The 15,949-nt window shown below is 46.8% G+C and overlaps 1 protein-coding gene across 10 annotated transcripts in view; it reads left to right on the forward strand.

The window, feature by feature from the left end:
• Positions 1 to 15,949, forward strand: part of LOC108923406 (band 4.1-like protein 1) — an 83,316-nt gene that overhangs the window by 48,114 nt on the left and 19,253 nt on the right. For 9 of the 10 annotated variants that reach the window (XM_018734109.2, XM_029247656.1, XM_029247658.1 and 6 more), the window contains exons 4-12: positions 1,681 to 1,785; positions 5,875 to 5,917; positions 6,329 to 6,404; positions 7,096 to 7,314; positions 9,852 to 9,939; positions 10,151 to 10,303; positions 12,746 to 12,843; positions 13,842 to 14,017; positions 15,584 to 15,792. In XM_018734109.2, coding sequence (XP_018589625.2) covers positions 1,681 to 1,785; positions 5,875 to 5,917; positions 6,329 to 6,404; positions 7,096 to 7,314; positions 9,852 to 9,939; positions 10,151 to 10,303; positions 12,746 to 12,843; positions 13,842 to 14,017; positions 15,584 to 15,792 — 1,167 coding nt within the window. The remainder of the gene's footprint in view (positions 1 to 1,680; positions 1,786 to 5,874; positions 5,918 to 6,328; positions 6,405 to 7,095; positions 7,315 to 9,851; positions 9,940 to 10,150; positions 10,304 to 12,745; positions 12,844 to 13,841; positions 14,018 to 15,583; positions 15,793 to 15,949) is intronic. The other variant, XM_018734110.2, reaches the window with a different exon arrangement.

Here is a 15,949-nt window from a genome sequence, read left to right on the forward strand (position 1 = left end):
CCCAGGAACAGAAACTCACTCAATACTAAAGGACTGACCCTTTTTCACATTTACATACAAAGTGGTCTCTCTAACCCTGAAGGGGGGGTCATTACTTATGATAGTTACCTGGGAAACCTTTGCAAGCAAATCAGGATTATTTCTATTGGAGATCCCATCAACATGTTTAATAAAGCCCATCTGAGATTGCATCGACGAACTGTTGTGGTTCGTTTGTGATCAGGAGGTGGTAAAGTGCTTGTGCCAGCAAAAGATGTGTGTCTGTGCGCGCATGTGTGTGGTTTACAAATGTGGCGGCGTCCCGATTTCCGGTACAGGTGCCATCGGTGGGCGTCTCCTTCACCTCTGTCTTCTGCAGGCTCTTGTTGCATGTTTCTGAAAATGCTCATCGTTGTGTTCCCACTCGGGTTGTTTACTGCCTCATGTTGGCAGCGGTCGTTCCGAACACGATCATGCTCATTTCTGATGGTGAACGTGGTTTCTGCGTGGAGTCGATGGCGGGAAATTTCAGTTTATGACGCCAGACCCGTACCCTGTTACGCAGACGCGTGTGATGCAGACGTTCGCTAATCTCAACTGCAGGAATTTGTACCGCTCACCTGGTATAAGGACTCTATCCCTGGTTACCTGGACTTTTCTGTGCAAAAGTGCACAAAATGGCATGGGTGCCATGGTGGTGCAGCGAGTAGCGCTGCTGTCTCATAGTGCCTGGGTGGTGTGAGAAGATGTGGGTTTGATTCCCATTCAGTCTGTGTGGAATTTGCATGTTCTCCCCATGTCTGCGTGTGTTTTCTCCAGGTGCTCTGGTTTCCTCCCACACTTCAAAGACATGCTGTCCGGGTCTGTGCGTGTGTGTGTGACACAGAGTGTGTTCCACTGATGTATGGATGAGTGACCCAGTGTAAGTCTTGGGGTGCTCTGGTTTCCTCCCACACTCCAAAGACATGCTGTTCAGGTTCACTTGTAGTGTGTGACAGAGCAAGTGTGTTCCACTGATGTATGGATGAGTGACCCAGTGTAAGTAGTGTATCTAGCAGTGTAAGTCACCACGGTGAAAAAGGGGTGTGGGCTGATAACACTAGATAGAGTTCATTGGAAGTTACTTTAGAGAAAACTGTCTGCTACATAAATAAATGTAATGATATAAGAATCCCAGATATGATAAACCGTGGGTTCTGCTTTGATAATATACAGAAATATCAAAGACTGTAATAAAGTAACTTAGTTGTATAAATGCAGCAGCGACACACTGAATGGCATCATTCATTTAAAAGAAACAGCTGAAGATATAAGACAGAAATAATAGTAAATGGTAAATAAATAGACTCCGTATTTTCCTTTCTTTCACATTTCAGGTCCTTTTTGGTTACTGAAGTGGCACTGAAATTGAAAATTTTTATGTTTAGATTTTAAAAGGGATGGAAGTGAAGGCTGACGCTGGCATTATTGCATTTCGTCGGTTATATTGAACGCGTAGTTTTGTTAGATTCTGGAAATTAAAGAAAAAATGTTTTTTGGCCGGGGAAGTAAATCGCTGAGGTCGTCAGCGTCCTTCGTTACCCCTCTTTTTGAGCTCCGTCACCTCAGTGTGGCGTTCTCGACGTTGCGCTGTTTTAATTGTGCAAAACTCATTTCGGACCCTGCTCTTATATCCTTGCTTGTCTGTGTTTGTCCGTACAGAAACACGCCCGGGGGCAACAGCTTCTGGACATGGTGTGTGAGCATCTCAACCTTCTGGAGAAGGACTACTTTGGCCTGACCTTCAGTGATGCAGACAGCCAGAAGGTGGGGACTTTGCCTGTGCTACGACCACCCCCCCCTCCCCTTCCCCCACCCCGGTGGTTTCTCGCCTCCATTTCTATCATTTATAAAGTTTCCGAAAAAAACGGCTCTTCCACAAAGTGTTTCTTTAACATGCCGTTGACTGTTAATACAGTATCTTGGTTACGGAGGTGTTTGCTGGGAGCCTGTGACGCTTTCTTTGGATGTCGATTGACTTTTGAGCGTGCGGAAGGAAACTCGCCGGCCGCAGCGATGCGCTGCACATCAGGGCGAGTCGGGATGCAGTCTTTCTTAACCGAGGCTGACGGTTTAAAGCGTCTGCCCAAGTGTGACCGTCTCCGTCCCTTTTCAACCATTTAAATCTCTTCATCCTCTGCAGCAGGAGTCCGTAAGTCGTGTGCAAAATGAAAGGAAGGCGCATCACTGCCCCCTGCTGTACTGGGGTGAGGAACGAAACGATCGATGCTGATGAGTGTGTGCCAACATGTACCAGCAGGTGGCGTAGTGGTTAGAGCTGACCCCTCTGCTGCAGTGCCCTCGATCAAGGCGCCTACCCTGAATGAATACGGTAAAAATTACCCGGTTGTATCAATAGCAGTCGACGTGCAAAATTTCCCAAGCGCTCTTCTTATTCTCGGACCACTGCAGTCCTCGATTTATTCGCATTTGATTGACACTTTTCTCACAATGGGCTTGCAACGATTTTACTTTTTACTGGAACAATTTGGTGTCAGTAGCTTGGCTGAGGGTACTGCAGTAGGAGGTGGAATTTAAACCTGCAACCTCCGAGCCCAAACGTTCGGATCCAAAGGCGGCAGCAGCTGCGAGTTCTGCACCACCTGGTACCCCACTGTGGGGTCTCCACTGGCAGTCTGAGTTGTTGCCACACCGCTGGAGCTCATAATGGTTCTCCTGTTGATTCGCTTTCCTGTAATCTCGAGTGCTCCTATGTCTCATTTCAGCAGAATACACCCAACACGTTGAACTGTGCTTATTATATCGGTAAAGCTGCGCCGTGCCAAAACTTCCACGTGTTGTCTGTCTGCACATCTCATTTGTTCTGCGGCCCAGAGACGGCATGAGGCCGAGCGAAGAGGGCCAAGGTGAAAGGCACGTCCACCTTGACTTATTGCGCAAATAACAGTCATGATAACTCTGAGCCCCTGAACTAAAATAAAGCAGAACAATTGACCTGTCTCCTTTAATGGCTGCACATTAATTTCTGGGTTGATCGTTTTCCATCAGTAGTATGTCCTTCTTTTCCAGCCTCAAGGAGGAGTCCATGTAATGAGGGCTGCACATGCAGTAATGCTGCCCTTATATGCGGGGGGCAGGTGGCATAGTAGTTAAAGCTTCCACCTTTGGACTTAAAAGAGCTAAGTACAAATCCCCATTCTGAGGTTCTTGTCTGAGCTGATATGGTAAAAAATGGCCCTTCTGTATAAATAGTAAAATTTCTCTGAGTAGCTTAACACTATAAGTTGCTTTGGAGAAACGCATCAGATGAATGAATTGAAGTTATACTAACCTTACTAAGATGTCTAAAAAAAATTGGCATTATCGCAGCATCTGCACTGTGAGGCTGAAAAGCCTTGTCATTCTATTTGGCTGAGGTACATTTGCATTTAGTATTAATGTGCAGCACAGTGGCACAGCAAGTAGCGCTGCTGTCTCACAGCACCTGGGTTTTACGAGAGGAAAGGGGTTTGATCCCTGCTCATTCTCTGTGGAATTTGCATGTTTTCCCTTTGGGGTGCTCTGGTTTCCTCCCACATTCCAAAGACATGCTGTTCAGGTTCCCCATAGTGTGTGAGTGACAGAGAGTGTGTGTTTTTTCCACTGATGTATGGATGAGTGACCCACTGTAAGTAGTGTATCTAGCAGTGTAAGTCACCGCGGTGAATAAGGTGTGTGGGCTGATAACACTACACAGAGTTCATTGGAGAAAAGCATCTGCTAAATGAATAAATGTGAATTTATTCATTTAGCAGGTGCTTTTCTCCAAAGCGAGAAAATCATAGAAAATACAGCGTGTGACAACAAGGGTGCAACAAGTGTAAACCTTGCAAGATATCTGGCAGTATTGCCATTCAGTCTGGTCCACCCAACCAGTTACATAAGCTCATCCTCAGCATCGCTGTTCTCCTGGGGGGGGGCTGCCTCTCCCGTTGACTGTCGCTTCAAATGGGAAGCGCTGAAGTTTTCACTGCGTTTCTTCAATCCCCTTTAAGCAGCGGTGTTTCTCATGGAGGCCATATGACGGCACTTCCTCGCAGCACATGTTCAAAGGCTCGTTGGGCGTTGGGATGCCTTGAGGGAACGAGAGGAACCCGTTAAAGTGAACGGGAAGGAAAGCAAGGCTGTGGCTTGAGGAGCTGATCCTTCCGGTCAGTCGTCTGCTGCGGACCGCATGTTATTACTCGCTGCTGGGAACGGACTCGAATGCGGCAGCTGGTGTGCTCCAGTGTTTCGGTGAATGACAGTTAGACCTCCTCTGCTGAAGTACAAAAGGGGGCGGGGGGGACGTGCAAATAACCTTCAGACGTGGAGGCAGCTCGTTTTATGATGCCCATGAACACAAAGTCAGAGTGATGGAGGCTGCCTGTAATTGGGGTTATTATACCAAACCTGGATAAGATTTGACCTCTGCAGGGCGTTGAACGCTATCAATAGCCCATCTGCATCGTCCTGCCTTGAGGTAGCTCAGGAGCTGGGGAGAAGAGAAGAAAGCACTGCTGTCTCTGCCCTTACCTGTCTCAGCCAGCCTCTGGGGCGTAGCCGTTCCCTACATATTTGTGGCGTGGCTGTTCGGCAAGGCTAAGGCGCTATATAGTTCCACACATGCTGGCTGCGTCAGTGCATTGAGCTCAGGCTTGGTCTGAAACTTTGCTTTTTGTAACGGCCCCATTCCGGGCCCATTACCTGCAGTACAGTGATTTTGGATGGTCCTCTGGAGAAGGATCCAGATATAATGAGATGCAGCGAGAGAGAGAGGCTGGCTTCGCCACGGCTGCAGTCATTCATCTGAGAGCACGTCGAGTGCCAACAGAGAGCATGCAGAGTGTTCCCTTTAAAGGTACAAGGCAAGATTATCAGAGTGGGGCGAGCCCGCGGGGGACCGCTCTGACCTTAAACCCGGCGGACGTGATTGAAATGCCATTTCTAAGCCTCCCTCGCGCTCGTTTGTGGTGGCGCAGCTTTTCTGCCGTCCAGGTTAATGTTTATTCTGCTGCCGCGTTCCTGGACTATGACCGAGTTGCTGCTGAGTGAAGAGCGGCCTTGTTGGGAAGGCTTCAGATTAAGCAATATGCGGGTGACACATTTAAAGGGACAAGGGGTGTTTTCTGCTGGTCTAAATGGTCTTTAACTTGCCCGCACGGGGTCACCTCCATCCGGCAATGAGTTGTTGTGAGACGTCCATTTACTCAGTTGGTTCCTCAAGGCGCCGGAGCAAACCGCTTCGTTTGGTTTGCGAAAGCGGTGTGCGACTCGTCTCCCGCTGCCCGTGACTTACATGAGATGCTGCATTGAAGTGGACCGGCCCACCGGCCCTCATCGTCCTTTTTCGCTGCACCAGAATGAAAACTAACCGTGACTCATCCTGCCAAAAAGGCTATTAACACAAACAAGCCGCTGGCTCGTACTCTCTGGGCTAAGTGGAATTAAATAAATAGTCAGTTGGTGCCATGCTGCGCCTTGATTTTTTTCATACCAGGCTTGTGCGATTGCCTCGCTGGCAAACGGCATCCCACGGTGTATTTCACATAGCTAACCGGTGCGGCGGCTGCACAACACTGCCTCTAGTGGTTGATAAGGTCATTGCGTCGCCCCATAGGGCAATTCCGTTAATGCGGTCTAGGGTAGTTTAGCCTTGCAGTAGGGTGGCAGATGCTTAATTCTGCACGTGTGCCCTGATGATCTCAGCAGTGAAGTTTAGCTTCTATTTCCTCCGATTAGGACATATGGGATCGGCCTTTTCTGGGGAACACACCCTGCAATTAGAGATGCTCTGTGAGCCAGCAGAGGCAGAGTGTGAAGTGTGTGCGAACGTGCAATACGGTCCTGATGTGGCTCCTTGTGGCTCTCTTCCAGAACTGGCTGGACCCTTCCAAGGAAATCAAGAAGCAGATGCGCAGTGAGTGTCTCAACGGCCGCGTTCTCCTGCGCCGCCACCGCGGAGCGGCGAAATGGCTCATTCAGACCAGTATTACACACAAATGACACGTTATTTTATATTTTTTGTACTGTGAAACACCTCTTACTAACCTAAGCGAGAGGAAGGAGTAGCTCATGATTATATCATACAGCTTAGTTAATATTATTAATCTATCTTGAGAAGGATAGTAAGAGCAACAGTCATTCAGTCATCATTTCCCCTTTATTACTGACTCTGTTATCTGTTGGTTTTCTGAAGCTATGTTGGGTCATGCGGATCTAATGGAGGACGCTCGCAGAATGTATCAGTTTGGCGGCCGCTTAGTCACGGTCTATTTCACGTCCTGCTTAACCTCCGTTCTGTTTTTTTATTTTTTTTTTTCCCTCCCAGCCGCCCCGTGGCACTTTGCTTTCGCGGTCAAGTTCTACCCCCCTGACCCCTCGCAGCTTACTGAGGACATCACCAGGTAGGTGAGGGTGGATGAGGACAGCGAGGGCAATGCTGACACAAGCCGATGGACGGCACGCCTAGTAAGCGAAGTGAAGGGTAGCGTGAGCACGGTTACGAAGAGCAGAGCTGTGCCACATGTTGAGATTTTACACTGCTTAGCAGATGCTTTGACCCAAAGGGATCGTGAATCAATAAAAAAAGATTGCAAATTCATTGGTCGTGAATCAATGAATAAAGCTCAGCATCAATAAATATCATAAATGAATAATTAGTATAATAAGTAAAGCTCAATATCAGAGTATGGGGGTTCAGGTTATGTAGATAGCTTCGGTAGTTGGCTAGCTAGCTGGCGTGAGATGGTGTAATTTTAGCAAAGCCAGCGTGAGAAAGGTGAGCACATGGACAGGTATCGCAGGGAAGGGGAAATGTCCGTATGGGAAAGACAAGGAAAGGACGAGTTAGTGGAGCGATACCTAGATCTCGATTTTTATGGCAGCGTTCGATCAGAATTTTTATTTGCCCTCGTAGTCCCTCCCTACTGAAACTCCAGTCTGCTTACCCCCTCGTCTTCCTTTACATCATGGGGACATTTTGGATACCTTGTTAATTCCTGTCCTCTTCTGGAAGACTCATCCTTCGGACAGAGTACGATAAACCCTCGTACCGTGCTCGACACGCGTCTTCTATATTCACCTCCCCCCCGGCAGGTACTACCTGTGTTTACAGCTGAGAGACGACATCCTCTCGGGCCGCCTACCTTGCTCCTTCGTCACGCACGCCCTGCTGGGGTCCTATGCGGTTCAGGCCGAGTTGGGGGATTACGACCAAGACGAGCACGGCGCTGACTACGTCAGTGACTTCCGCTTCGCCCCCAACCAGACGCGGGAGCTTGAGGAGAGGGTGATGGAACTGCACCGTAACTACAGGTAATATAATAATATAATAATATCAGAACCTGTAAAACTGTCAAAAACTCCCCGATATAACACGGTTCAGAACAGTGCAGCTGCTAGTTAAAATATGTATAATTTTTTTTTCCGTACAGCAGGGTCACGCTTCACTAGAATGGAATTTTCATTCAGTTGCGTGTTAATTTGACCTCCAATACAGGTATTTTATTCAGTTGTATTTATTCAGTTGTATTTATTTTACTTTATTGTTCTATTTGTTTCACTTTGCAAAGGACGTGAACACAACAAACCAAAAAGTGAATAGGCTTCCTACTTCCTGCTACACCAAACATCTGAACCAGTCGCAACACTGATTATGGTCATTCCAACTCGCAACTGAAATAGAAGATTCGGTGCAAGCTTTCGGAAGTAAACTGCGTAAACGTATAAATACTCAGTTTTTTAAAAAGTGAAACTAATTTGTATAAATTGGATATCCATAAACTACTTTAAATAAAGCCTGAAGTTCAAAGAGCTCAGATGAAGATCATCCCGTGTCAAACACTGCTGTGAATGATCTTGTCATCTTATCGTAAACATCAACATTTTAGCAGAATTACAAATGTTGCCTCAAAAGGTTGCAAAGGCAGAGAAAGATAAATTGCGAAGGAAAAATGTCACATTAAAATACAGGTTAGGAATCATTAAGGAAATTGCATGTGGTGAGCAGCAGAAAATATTTTTCCATGTACAGCTGCTTCTGCTTTTTATTCAAGACTCAAAAAAATGTTTCTCTTATGGTTTGTGAGTCCAAGTCCAAAGACAGCAGGTAACAAAGGAAAGGTTATGGGGGTAACTGGTAGCATAGTTGTTAGAGCTGCTCCTTAAGACCCAAAGGTTGCAGGTTTGAATCTCCCCACCTGCTATAGTGCTCCTAAATCAGGTACTTGCCCTGAATTGCTATAGTAAAATTATCCTGGTGAGTAAATAAATGTGATGTGTTGCTAAAAGTTACAAAGGCAGTACCACTCTCCTGTGCAGTTCATTGACCACACACACACACACACTTTCAGAACCACTTGTCCCAATACGGGGTCGCAGGGAACAAGAGCCAACCCGGTAACAGGGCATAAGGGACACACCCAGGATAGGATGCCAGGCCATCGCAGGGCACCCCAAGCGGGACTCAAACCCCACACCCACCGGAGAGCAGGACTGTGGTCCAACCCACTGCGCCACCGCACCCCTAGTTCCTTGACCAGTCAATCATTTTTATAGTAAGTTCTAGAATTCGGTAGTTTCGTTAGAGACGTTAGTGTTGGTTTTATCACTGGCTTGCATGAAATTATGTACATGCATTTTTGAATTTTTCCTTAGCTTTTTTAAAAATCTTCCAACACTATAATTGGAAAGTCAAGGCAATTTGGAATTGTCTTATATCAGTTTAAACAGTCATATTCTACCACTCTTGTATGATGGCACAGTGTGCTGTATATGCTGTATGAAAGTGTTTGATGAGGTAGCCTCCCACTTTTTCATGCTCTGGGGGTCCTCCCTGTGTCGAGCCCACCTTTGCTACACCAGGAGCTTAACACTTGAACCCAATTAGAACTTCAGTACCACGGTAACAGCAGTCGTACAAAGCCTTGTTTTTGCCGCACACAATGAAACTACCAGTGTGAAATGAACTTGACGAAGAGGGAAGTTTATCTGAACTCCTAGGGGGCGAATGACGTCTCCGAGTTGATTTGACTTTGAATGCTTGGTTTAAGAAAGGGGTGCGGTGGCGCAGTGGGTTGGACCACAGTCCTGCTCTCCAGTGGGTCTGGGGTTCAAGTCCCGCTTGGGGTGCCTTGCGGCGGACTGGCGTCCCGTCCTGGGTGTGTCCCCTTCCCCCTCCGGCCTTACGCCCTGTGTTGCCGGGTAGGCTCCGTGACCCCGTAAGGGACAAGCGGTTCTGAAAATGTGTGTGTGTGTGCTTGGTTTAATTCCTATCAGCTTCCATCAAGTCTGTGTGTGATTTTCGAGCATTTACATTTATTCATTCCGCTGACATTTCCCTCCAAAACGACTTGCAGTGTAAGATTTCCCCATAATACGACTGGGTAACTTCAGTGGAGCAATTGAGGGTAAATACCTTACTCAAGGGTACTACAGCTGTCGGTGACATTCAAACCGGAAATGTTCACATGTGATCTAAATACAGCAACTCTAACTGCTGTGCTATCGGCTGCCCCTACGCCCCTATGCAGAGCTCTTTAGTGCTGGGTCTAAGTCTTCTTCAACCCTTGGTCCTTGGGTTTAGACTCTCTTCATGCGGTGTCACGCAGTACGTGATGCATATCTACAAGTAGCCTTGCATTCTTCTAGTGTCCATCTCAGCTGTCTACCAGGCACTGGTATCAGAGTGGCCCAGTCGGGTCCTTTTCAAACCCTCTCACACTCGGCTGCTATGTTCATCTCAAGGTTACTTGGCTCAGGATGTGGACACGATCCGGTACTGCTGGGCATTTAGTGCTTTCACGAGTCTTTGGGATCATGCACTAAAGGTGTTCCCTGCAATTTTGCCTAAGGGGGATGACTCCAGCAGAGGCGGAGATTAACTTCCTGGAGAATGCCAAGAAGCTTTCCATGTATGGGGTGGACCTCCATCATGCCAAGGTAAGCTCTGGCCTTTGATGAGGGATCCATAATGTGCTATGACCCATAGTGTGTTTGTGCACATATATGTGGCAGTTTGCTTTTTCTGTGTATCGTGCGGATGTGAGACACAACCCAGAAGCATGGCCTGTTGACTTTGGAAGGGAGTGACTAGGATCACATCTTCTGGGCACTTGCGGTCATTTTGCTCCTCAAGTCTCTCTCACCCCAGGACTCAGAAGGGATTGACATCATGCTGGGCGTGTGCGCCAATGGCTTGCTGATTTACCGGGACCGCCTGCGGATCAACCGCTTCGCCTGGCCCAAAATCCTCAAGATCTCCTACAAAAGGAGCAATTTTTACATCAAGATCCGTCCAGGAGAGGTAAGCATTCAGTGCAGTGGCTGGTTGGTCAGTGCCATATTCTCTGTGGTGTGATTATCATTTTATGAAAGATGAGGTAGGTAAGGAATGGCTTGCCTGTGGCTAGTGTGGATGGGGTGGGAATCTGGAACTTACCGTGGTGCAGGGGGCTGGAAGGTAGAGCCAATCAGCGGCTAGCTGGTGCCAGAGCTTCTACGTTGGAAGGCTAGTAGGGCATCTGTGGGACCTCGGGCTTCTCGGAGCTGGGAACAGTGCCACTGCAGTTGCATAGAGCTCTTTCGAGGCTTGAACCAGGTCAGGCAACGCTCAAGTGGAGGAAACACACAGGGTGACTGTGCAGGAGAGGGATAAAGAAGTCTTTTCCTTCTGCCCATGCAGCTGCCAGCACCCGCAGAAGAGAAAGAGAAAAGATGTATTAATGTAGCAGTGGAGCGAAGCCACGCTCATGCTTGAATACTGAAGAGAAGCAGAAAAGAAGTTTTAATATCGAAGATCTAACAGAGCTGTGCTCATGCTTGGATGCTGAAATCAGCCTTCTAGATTTATTTTAGACCTTCTCGCAGTTAGAGGGATATTTCTGCATTGATTTTCTTTTTTATATCAGGCGAACATCTGAGCCCATGCGTGCCTCTGTTTCACTCCAGTTGGTCTATCTGTGAACTAAATAGTTCTGCTGCTCTCTCTTACTTGAAGTTCTCTCCTCTAAAGTGTCCAGGCTCTTTAACACCCACCTCTTGTTTTTTGCACTTACATTTATTCATTTAGCTGATGCTTTTCTCCAAAGCGACTTACAATCTTAAGGTTACCATTAGTTATCCACTTATACAGCTGGGTAATTTTACTGGCGCAATTTAGGGTAAGTACTTTGCCCAAGGGTACGACCGCTCGAGGTGGGGATTGAATCTCTGACCTTTGGGTCCAAAGCCAATAGCGCTAACCCTAACCCTAACCCAACCGGCTGTATAGGAGCAAATCGTCTCCTTCCTGACCATTCCTGCCCAAAGTGTTACACACTAATTTGCCGAATAACACTAAATATTTAAATGAATTATCTGTACAATGAGAAAGCATTGCTAAATAGGAGAAAATTACTTTTTTACTAGTTACAACGTGGTCAATCACTTTTATCGCAGGAAGTCATAAAGTCTATGTTTGTGCGCGCAGCTTTTACGATTAACTTGTATTATTTAAAAAATACATTGGTATTATTGAGGCATTATCTTGGACTTTTGTTTAATTCCATGCATTTTCATCATCTGTGTTTCCGAACAAAGGCTGCAAAACAGTGCGTTTTGTTGGGTAATTTAGCACTTGTGTTAACAGCCACTTACAGTAATGACCGGCATAAGCATAAAAATGTAATTTACAGGAATATTTTGGACTCATTGAATATTTAGTATTGCACATGAACTACAAAACATACACATATACATACATTTATGTGGAATGACTTTCGATCTGTTGATGGGAAATCTCTAGTGGGCTCTGATAACTGAGTTCTTTTGCAAGACTAAATCAAGATGAATAAATGTGTACACCTCTGTGTATTGGGATATGCTGGTAGTCTAAGACTTGGACTTGTAATCTGAAAGCTGCCAGTTTTAGCTCCACTCTGTGGTACTGCTGTATTACCCTTGATTGGACTTCTTACATTGCCCTGCCTCAGTAAAAATACCTTGCTGGTTTAATGGCTCAGATTTTGTAATATTGTTTGCTCCGTTACACTATTTACAATAGGTCACTCATCCATACATCAGTGAAACTCACTCTCTGTGTCACTCACACACTATGGGTGAACCTGAACAGCATGTCTTTGGACTGTGGGAAGAAACCAGAGCACCCAGAGGAAACCCACACAGACACAGGGAGAACATCCGTACTCCACACGGACTGAGTGGGAGTCGAACCCACGTCCTCTCGCACCACCCAGGTGCTGTGAAGCAGTAGTGCTACTTGCTGTGCCACCATGCTGCCCAACAATGACAACAACGGTGGGGGCACAGCAGGCTTGACCGAGTCTCGCTCTCTGGTGGGTCTGGGATTCAAGTCTTGCTTGGGGTGCCTTGTGACGGACTGGCGTCCTGTCCTGGGTGTGTCCTCTCCCCCTCCAGCCTTACGCCTTTTGCTGCCGGGTTAGGCTCCGATTCGCCGTGACCCTGCTTGGGACAAGAGGTTTCAGCCAGTGTGTGTGTGTGTGTGTGTGTGTGTGTGTGTGTGTGTGTGTGTGTGTGTGTGTGTGTGTGTGTGTGTGTGTGTGATGATGATGATAATAATAATGTGTGAGTGACAGAGAGAGTGTGTTCCACTGATGTATGGATGAGTGACCCAGTGTAAGTAGTGTATCTAGCAGTGTAAATGTAGTAATAATAATAATAATAATGACATTTCAGTATGTGGTATTAGAATAACCCCTCTTCTCCTCCAAACTCCTTGCCAACTCAGTACGAACAGTTTGAAAGCACCATTGGCTTCAAGCTGCCCAACCACAGAGCTGCTAAGAGGCTGTGGAAAGTCTGCATCGAGCACCACACCTTCTTCAGGTAGGCTGGTCTCTCTTTCCATTCTTCAGGCAGACCGGGTTTGCTGGTCTCTCATCTCTTTCACCACGAGTGGTGGTCTCCCTTTAGGAAGACTGGTCTCTCATGTTTTTACTTTTGCCAGACAGGCAGCTCTTCCTTCTGCTTCTTAGAATAGAAAGGTCTTGCTTCTTCTGAATTGATGGCATCTTCTCTCTTTAAGTAGGCAAGTCACCTCTGAATTTCTGCAGGTAGGCTGGTCTCTTCCCCTCAGATAGACCATCACCTCCTCGTTTCCTCCATACTGGGGGCCTTTTTTGTCTAAATATGCTGGTATCTCTTCTCTTTCCTGTCTTCTACAGGGAGCCAGGGTTTGTTTAGGTAGGCTGTCCTGTTTCCTTCTTGTAGGAAGATCTTACCACACACAACACTCCCGTTGAGTCACTAAAGTGCACACTACTGTTTAATGCAGCACACGGCACATATATGTACAAGCACTCTGTTGCACATTTCGGTAAGGATGCTACACTGCACATTTTGTGGAGCACTTGTGGAAAACAGAAACACCCAATAGAAGGACCGGTGTTTGGTCGAGAGCTCTGTGGACTGTTGGGTAGGTCGACTTTCGTCACTTTGTTGTGTGCCTGCTCCCGCCTGGGGTTCTTCGAGTCATCTTTGCTTTTTTTTCCCCCTTCTTGTTATGACTTGTTTCTCTTTGTGGTTCTGAGGAATTGGGCTTTCAGGAATGTACTCGGTGTGAGAAAATGAGCTGTGCAGTTTCGGTCCCGTTTTTTGACCCCGATGGGAGCAACCGGCGCCTCATTTCTGGGAATGACTGAGAACATTCCCACGCTCTGAGATCCATGAGCTCTGCTTTCTACTGGCCTGGGACCGTGTACTCTGGTACCAGGATGGCCCAGTCAATGTTTCAGAAATAACTCTAAACGCTTGGTTTGCACGTTTTTTGTCAATCAAGGGTAGAGTCGAAGGACGATAGGCTCTTACGGCCCGTTACCTTTCAGGCTTGTGTCACCCGAGCCTCCCCCCAAAGGCTTCCTGGTGATGGGCTCCAAGTTCCGCTACAGTGGGAGGACTCAGGCCCAGACGCGGCAGGCCAGTGCGCTCATCGACCGGCCCGCCCCTCACTTCGAGCGCTCTTCCAGCAAGAGGTATCTGCTGTCTCGCAGCCTGGACGGAGGTTGGTATCTCTGCGAGCCTGCACCTCCCTTCCGCTCTCCGTTTCTGTCATACGGCTTCCTGGTCCTTTGAAGCCTCCACCCCACTAATCCTCCTCTGTGCCACACTAATCTCCCCACAAACTGACTGATCCACCCATAACTTACTGTGGGATCCATGCTTGTCGCTAGATGACCCATCAGGCTGAAGCTTATCAACACTTATGTTGGGTTTTGGCGGATTAACAAGCAAGAGAAGGTCAAACTAATGAGTGTGTGTGATGCAATTTTGCTCCCTGATTCCGAGAGCTACAATCACACTTATTTATAGCTCAGTTAACCCTGATTTTTTTTTTTTTTGCAAAGGTTGTTATGCCCTGAAGACCAACATAATCCTGACTGGTTGACCAAATATACATTTCCAGCTTTTCGACTGACTGTTGAATTAGCTGGATTATTTTTTGAAGTCCTTTGGCAGGTTTTTAGACTTTTTTTGAAAACTTTGCTTGAAAAGAAACAAGTATGGAAAGAATCCGAACTTTCAGGGGAGACCAATTTTAATAACATCAAAATTTTTTATGGAATAATTACACAGAATTAAGTTTTGAACAGTTTTAATCTCGCTAAGCTATCGTGCTTCTTCAACGGAACTTGGAGTTCTACTTTTTAAACTGCCGTAAATGGCTATTCTGCTTATTGAGAAGGTACTAGAAGCTCTTAGCTGATTTTTTAATTTTTTTATTTTTTTTTAAATACTCAGTATGAATGATGCTCTCAATGTGTTTGAAGAACTCAGATGTAATACGATCGTCTCCTGTTCGGTAATTTATCTTTTCTTTATATCCACCCTTTGACAATGGATCACCCCAAGAAAAATCATTCATGTCTGCCCTGCGGACAGCAAAGGGAATAAAAACCAAATATGATTTAAAATTTGGATTATTGTTCCAGTTGCTCAACTTTTTTTATTGAAAAGTTTGCTTCTTCAATAAGACATAAAGTGTTCATATCGATGAATTATTACTAATTGCCACCCCACTTTAATTACGACTAGCGCTCATATGCGAGTTCACACTTGTTCAGCCTTGTGTCACTAGCTCAGTTATTGCAGCAGGTTGCGTTGCCATTTTGCCTTCTTTTGTGATCAAGACGAACTGCGCCAGTGCACTTTAATGTAATTTTTACATCATCATTATTGAATTTTCCTATCGCAATTGCAGCAACGTAGCAATGACGCAGCAACTTGTCGCACTGACCTCAGCACAGCTGTATTGGGATCGATACGAATTCCTAATCATTCCCGAAGGCTATAAAGTAGCACTCAATCACCTGCCTATAACTAAGAAAAGAAAAGACGTTTTTTTCGATGTTTCCCAACCGGTATAATATCTTGCAACATCAAAGTTATCAGTCATGAAACGAACATACTCTCTAAAGGATGCTTCTCAAATCGGCTGGGAAATAAGTTCCTTTTGCTCCTACTGGCCCACAGCGTGCTCTCTGAAGCTTGTGGTGCCCAGCCCCCCTCACCTGCCCCTGTCCTGCCCCACCCCGACCCTCGCTCTCCCTCTCACACCTCTGACCAGCAGAATTCTCCCGCTCAGCCTCTGCCCTCGGAGAGCACCAGGACGGCGTGTCCCCGCGCAGCGGCAGCGAGCGCACGCGCCCCCCATCCGCTGCCGAGCAGAACCTCGACCCGAACGAGAGGCACGATCACCGGGAGGGCGAGGACGCGGCCCGGGAGCCCGTTCAGGAACAAGACGGCGTCATCACTCCCACCCGGAAGAAGGAGCTGAAGGTAGATTCACCTGCAGTTTCCTTGATTTGCACAGAAGTACAATATTGACCCCTTATTTTATTTACCGTAGCAAAGGTTCACACCTCGCTTGTACTGTGCTCTGCGTATAGCGAGTCAGCATCTTGTTTCGACATCTGCTACTAGCGTAAAAAAGAGC

Source organism: Scleropages formosus, chromosome 22, assembly GCF_900964775.1.
Source record: "Scleropages formosus chromosome 22, fSclFor1.1, whole genome shotgun sequence".
Taxonomy (NCBI): Eukaryota; Metazoa; Chordata; class Actinopteri; order Osteoglossiformes; family Osteoglossidae; genus Scleropages; species Scleropages formosus.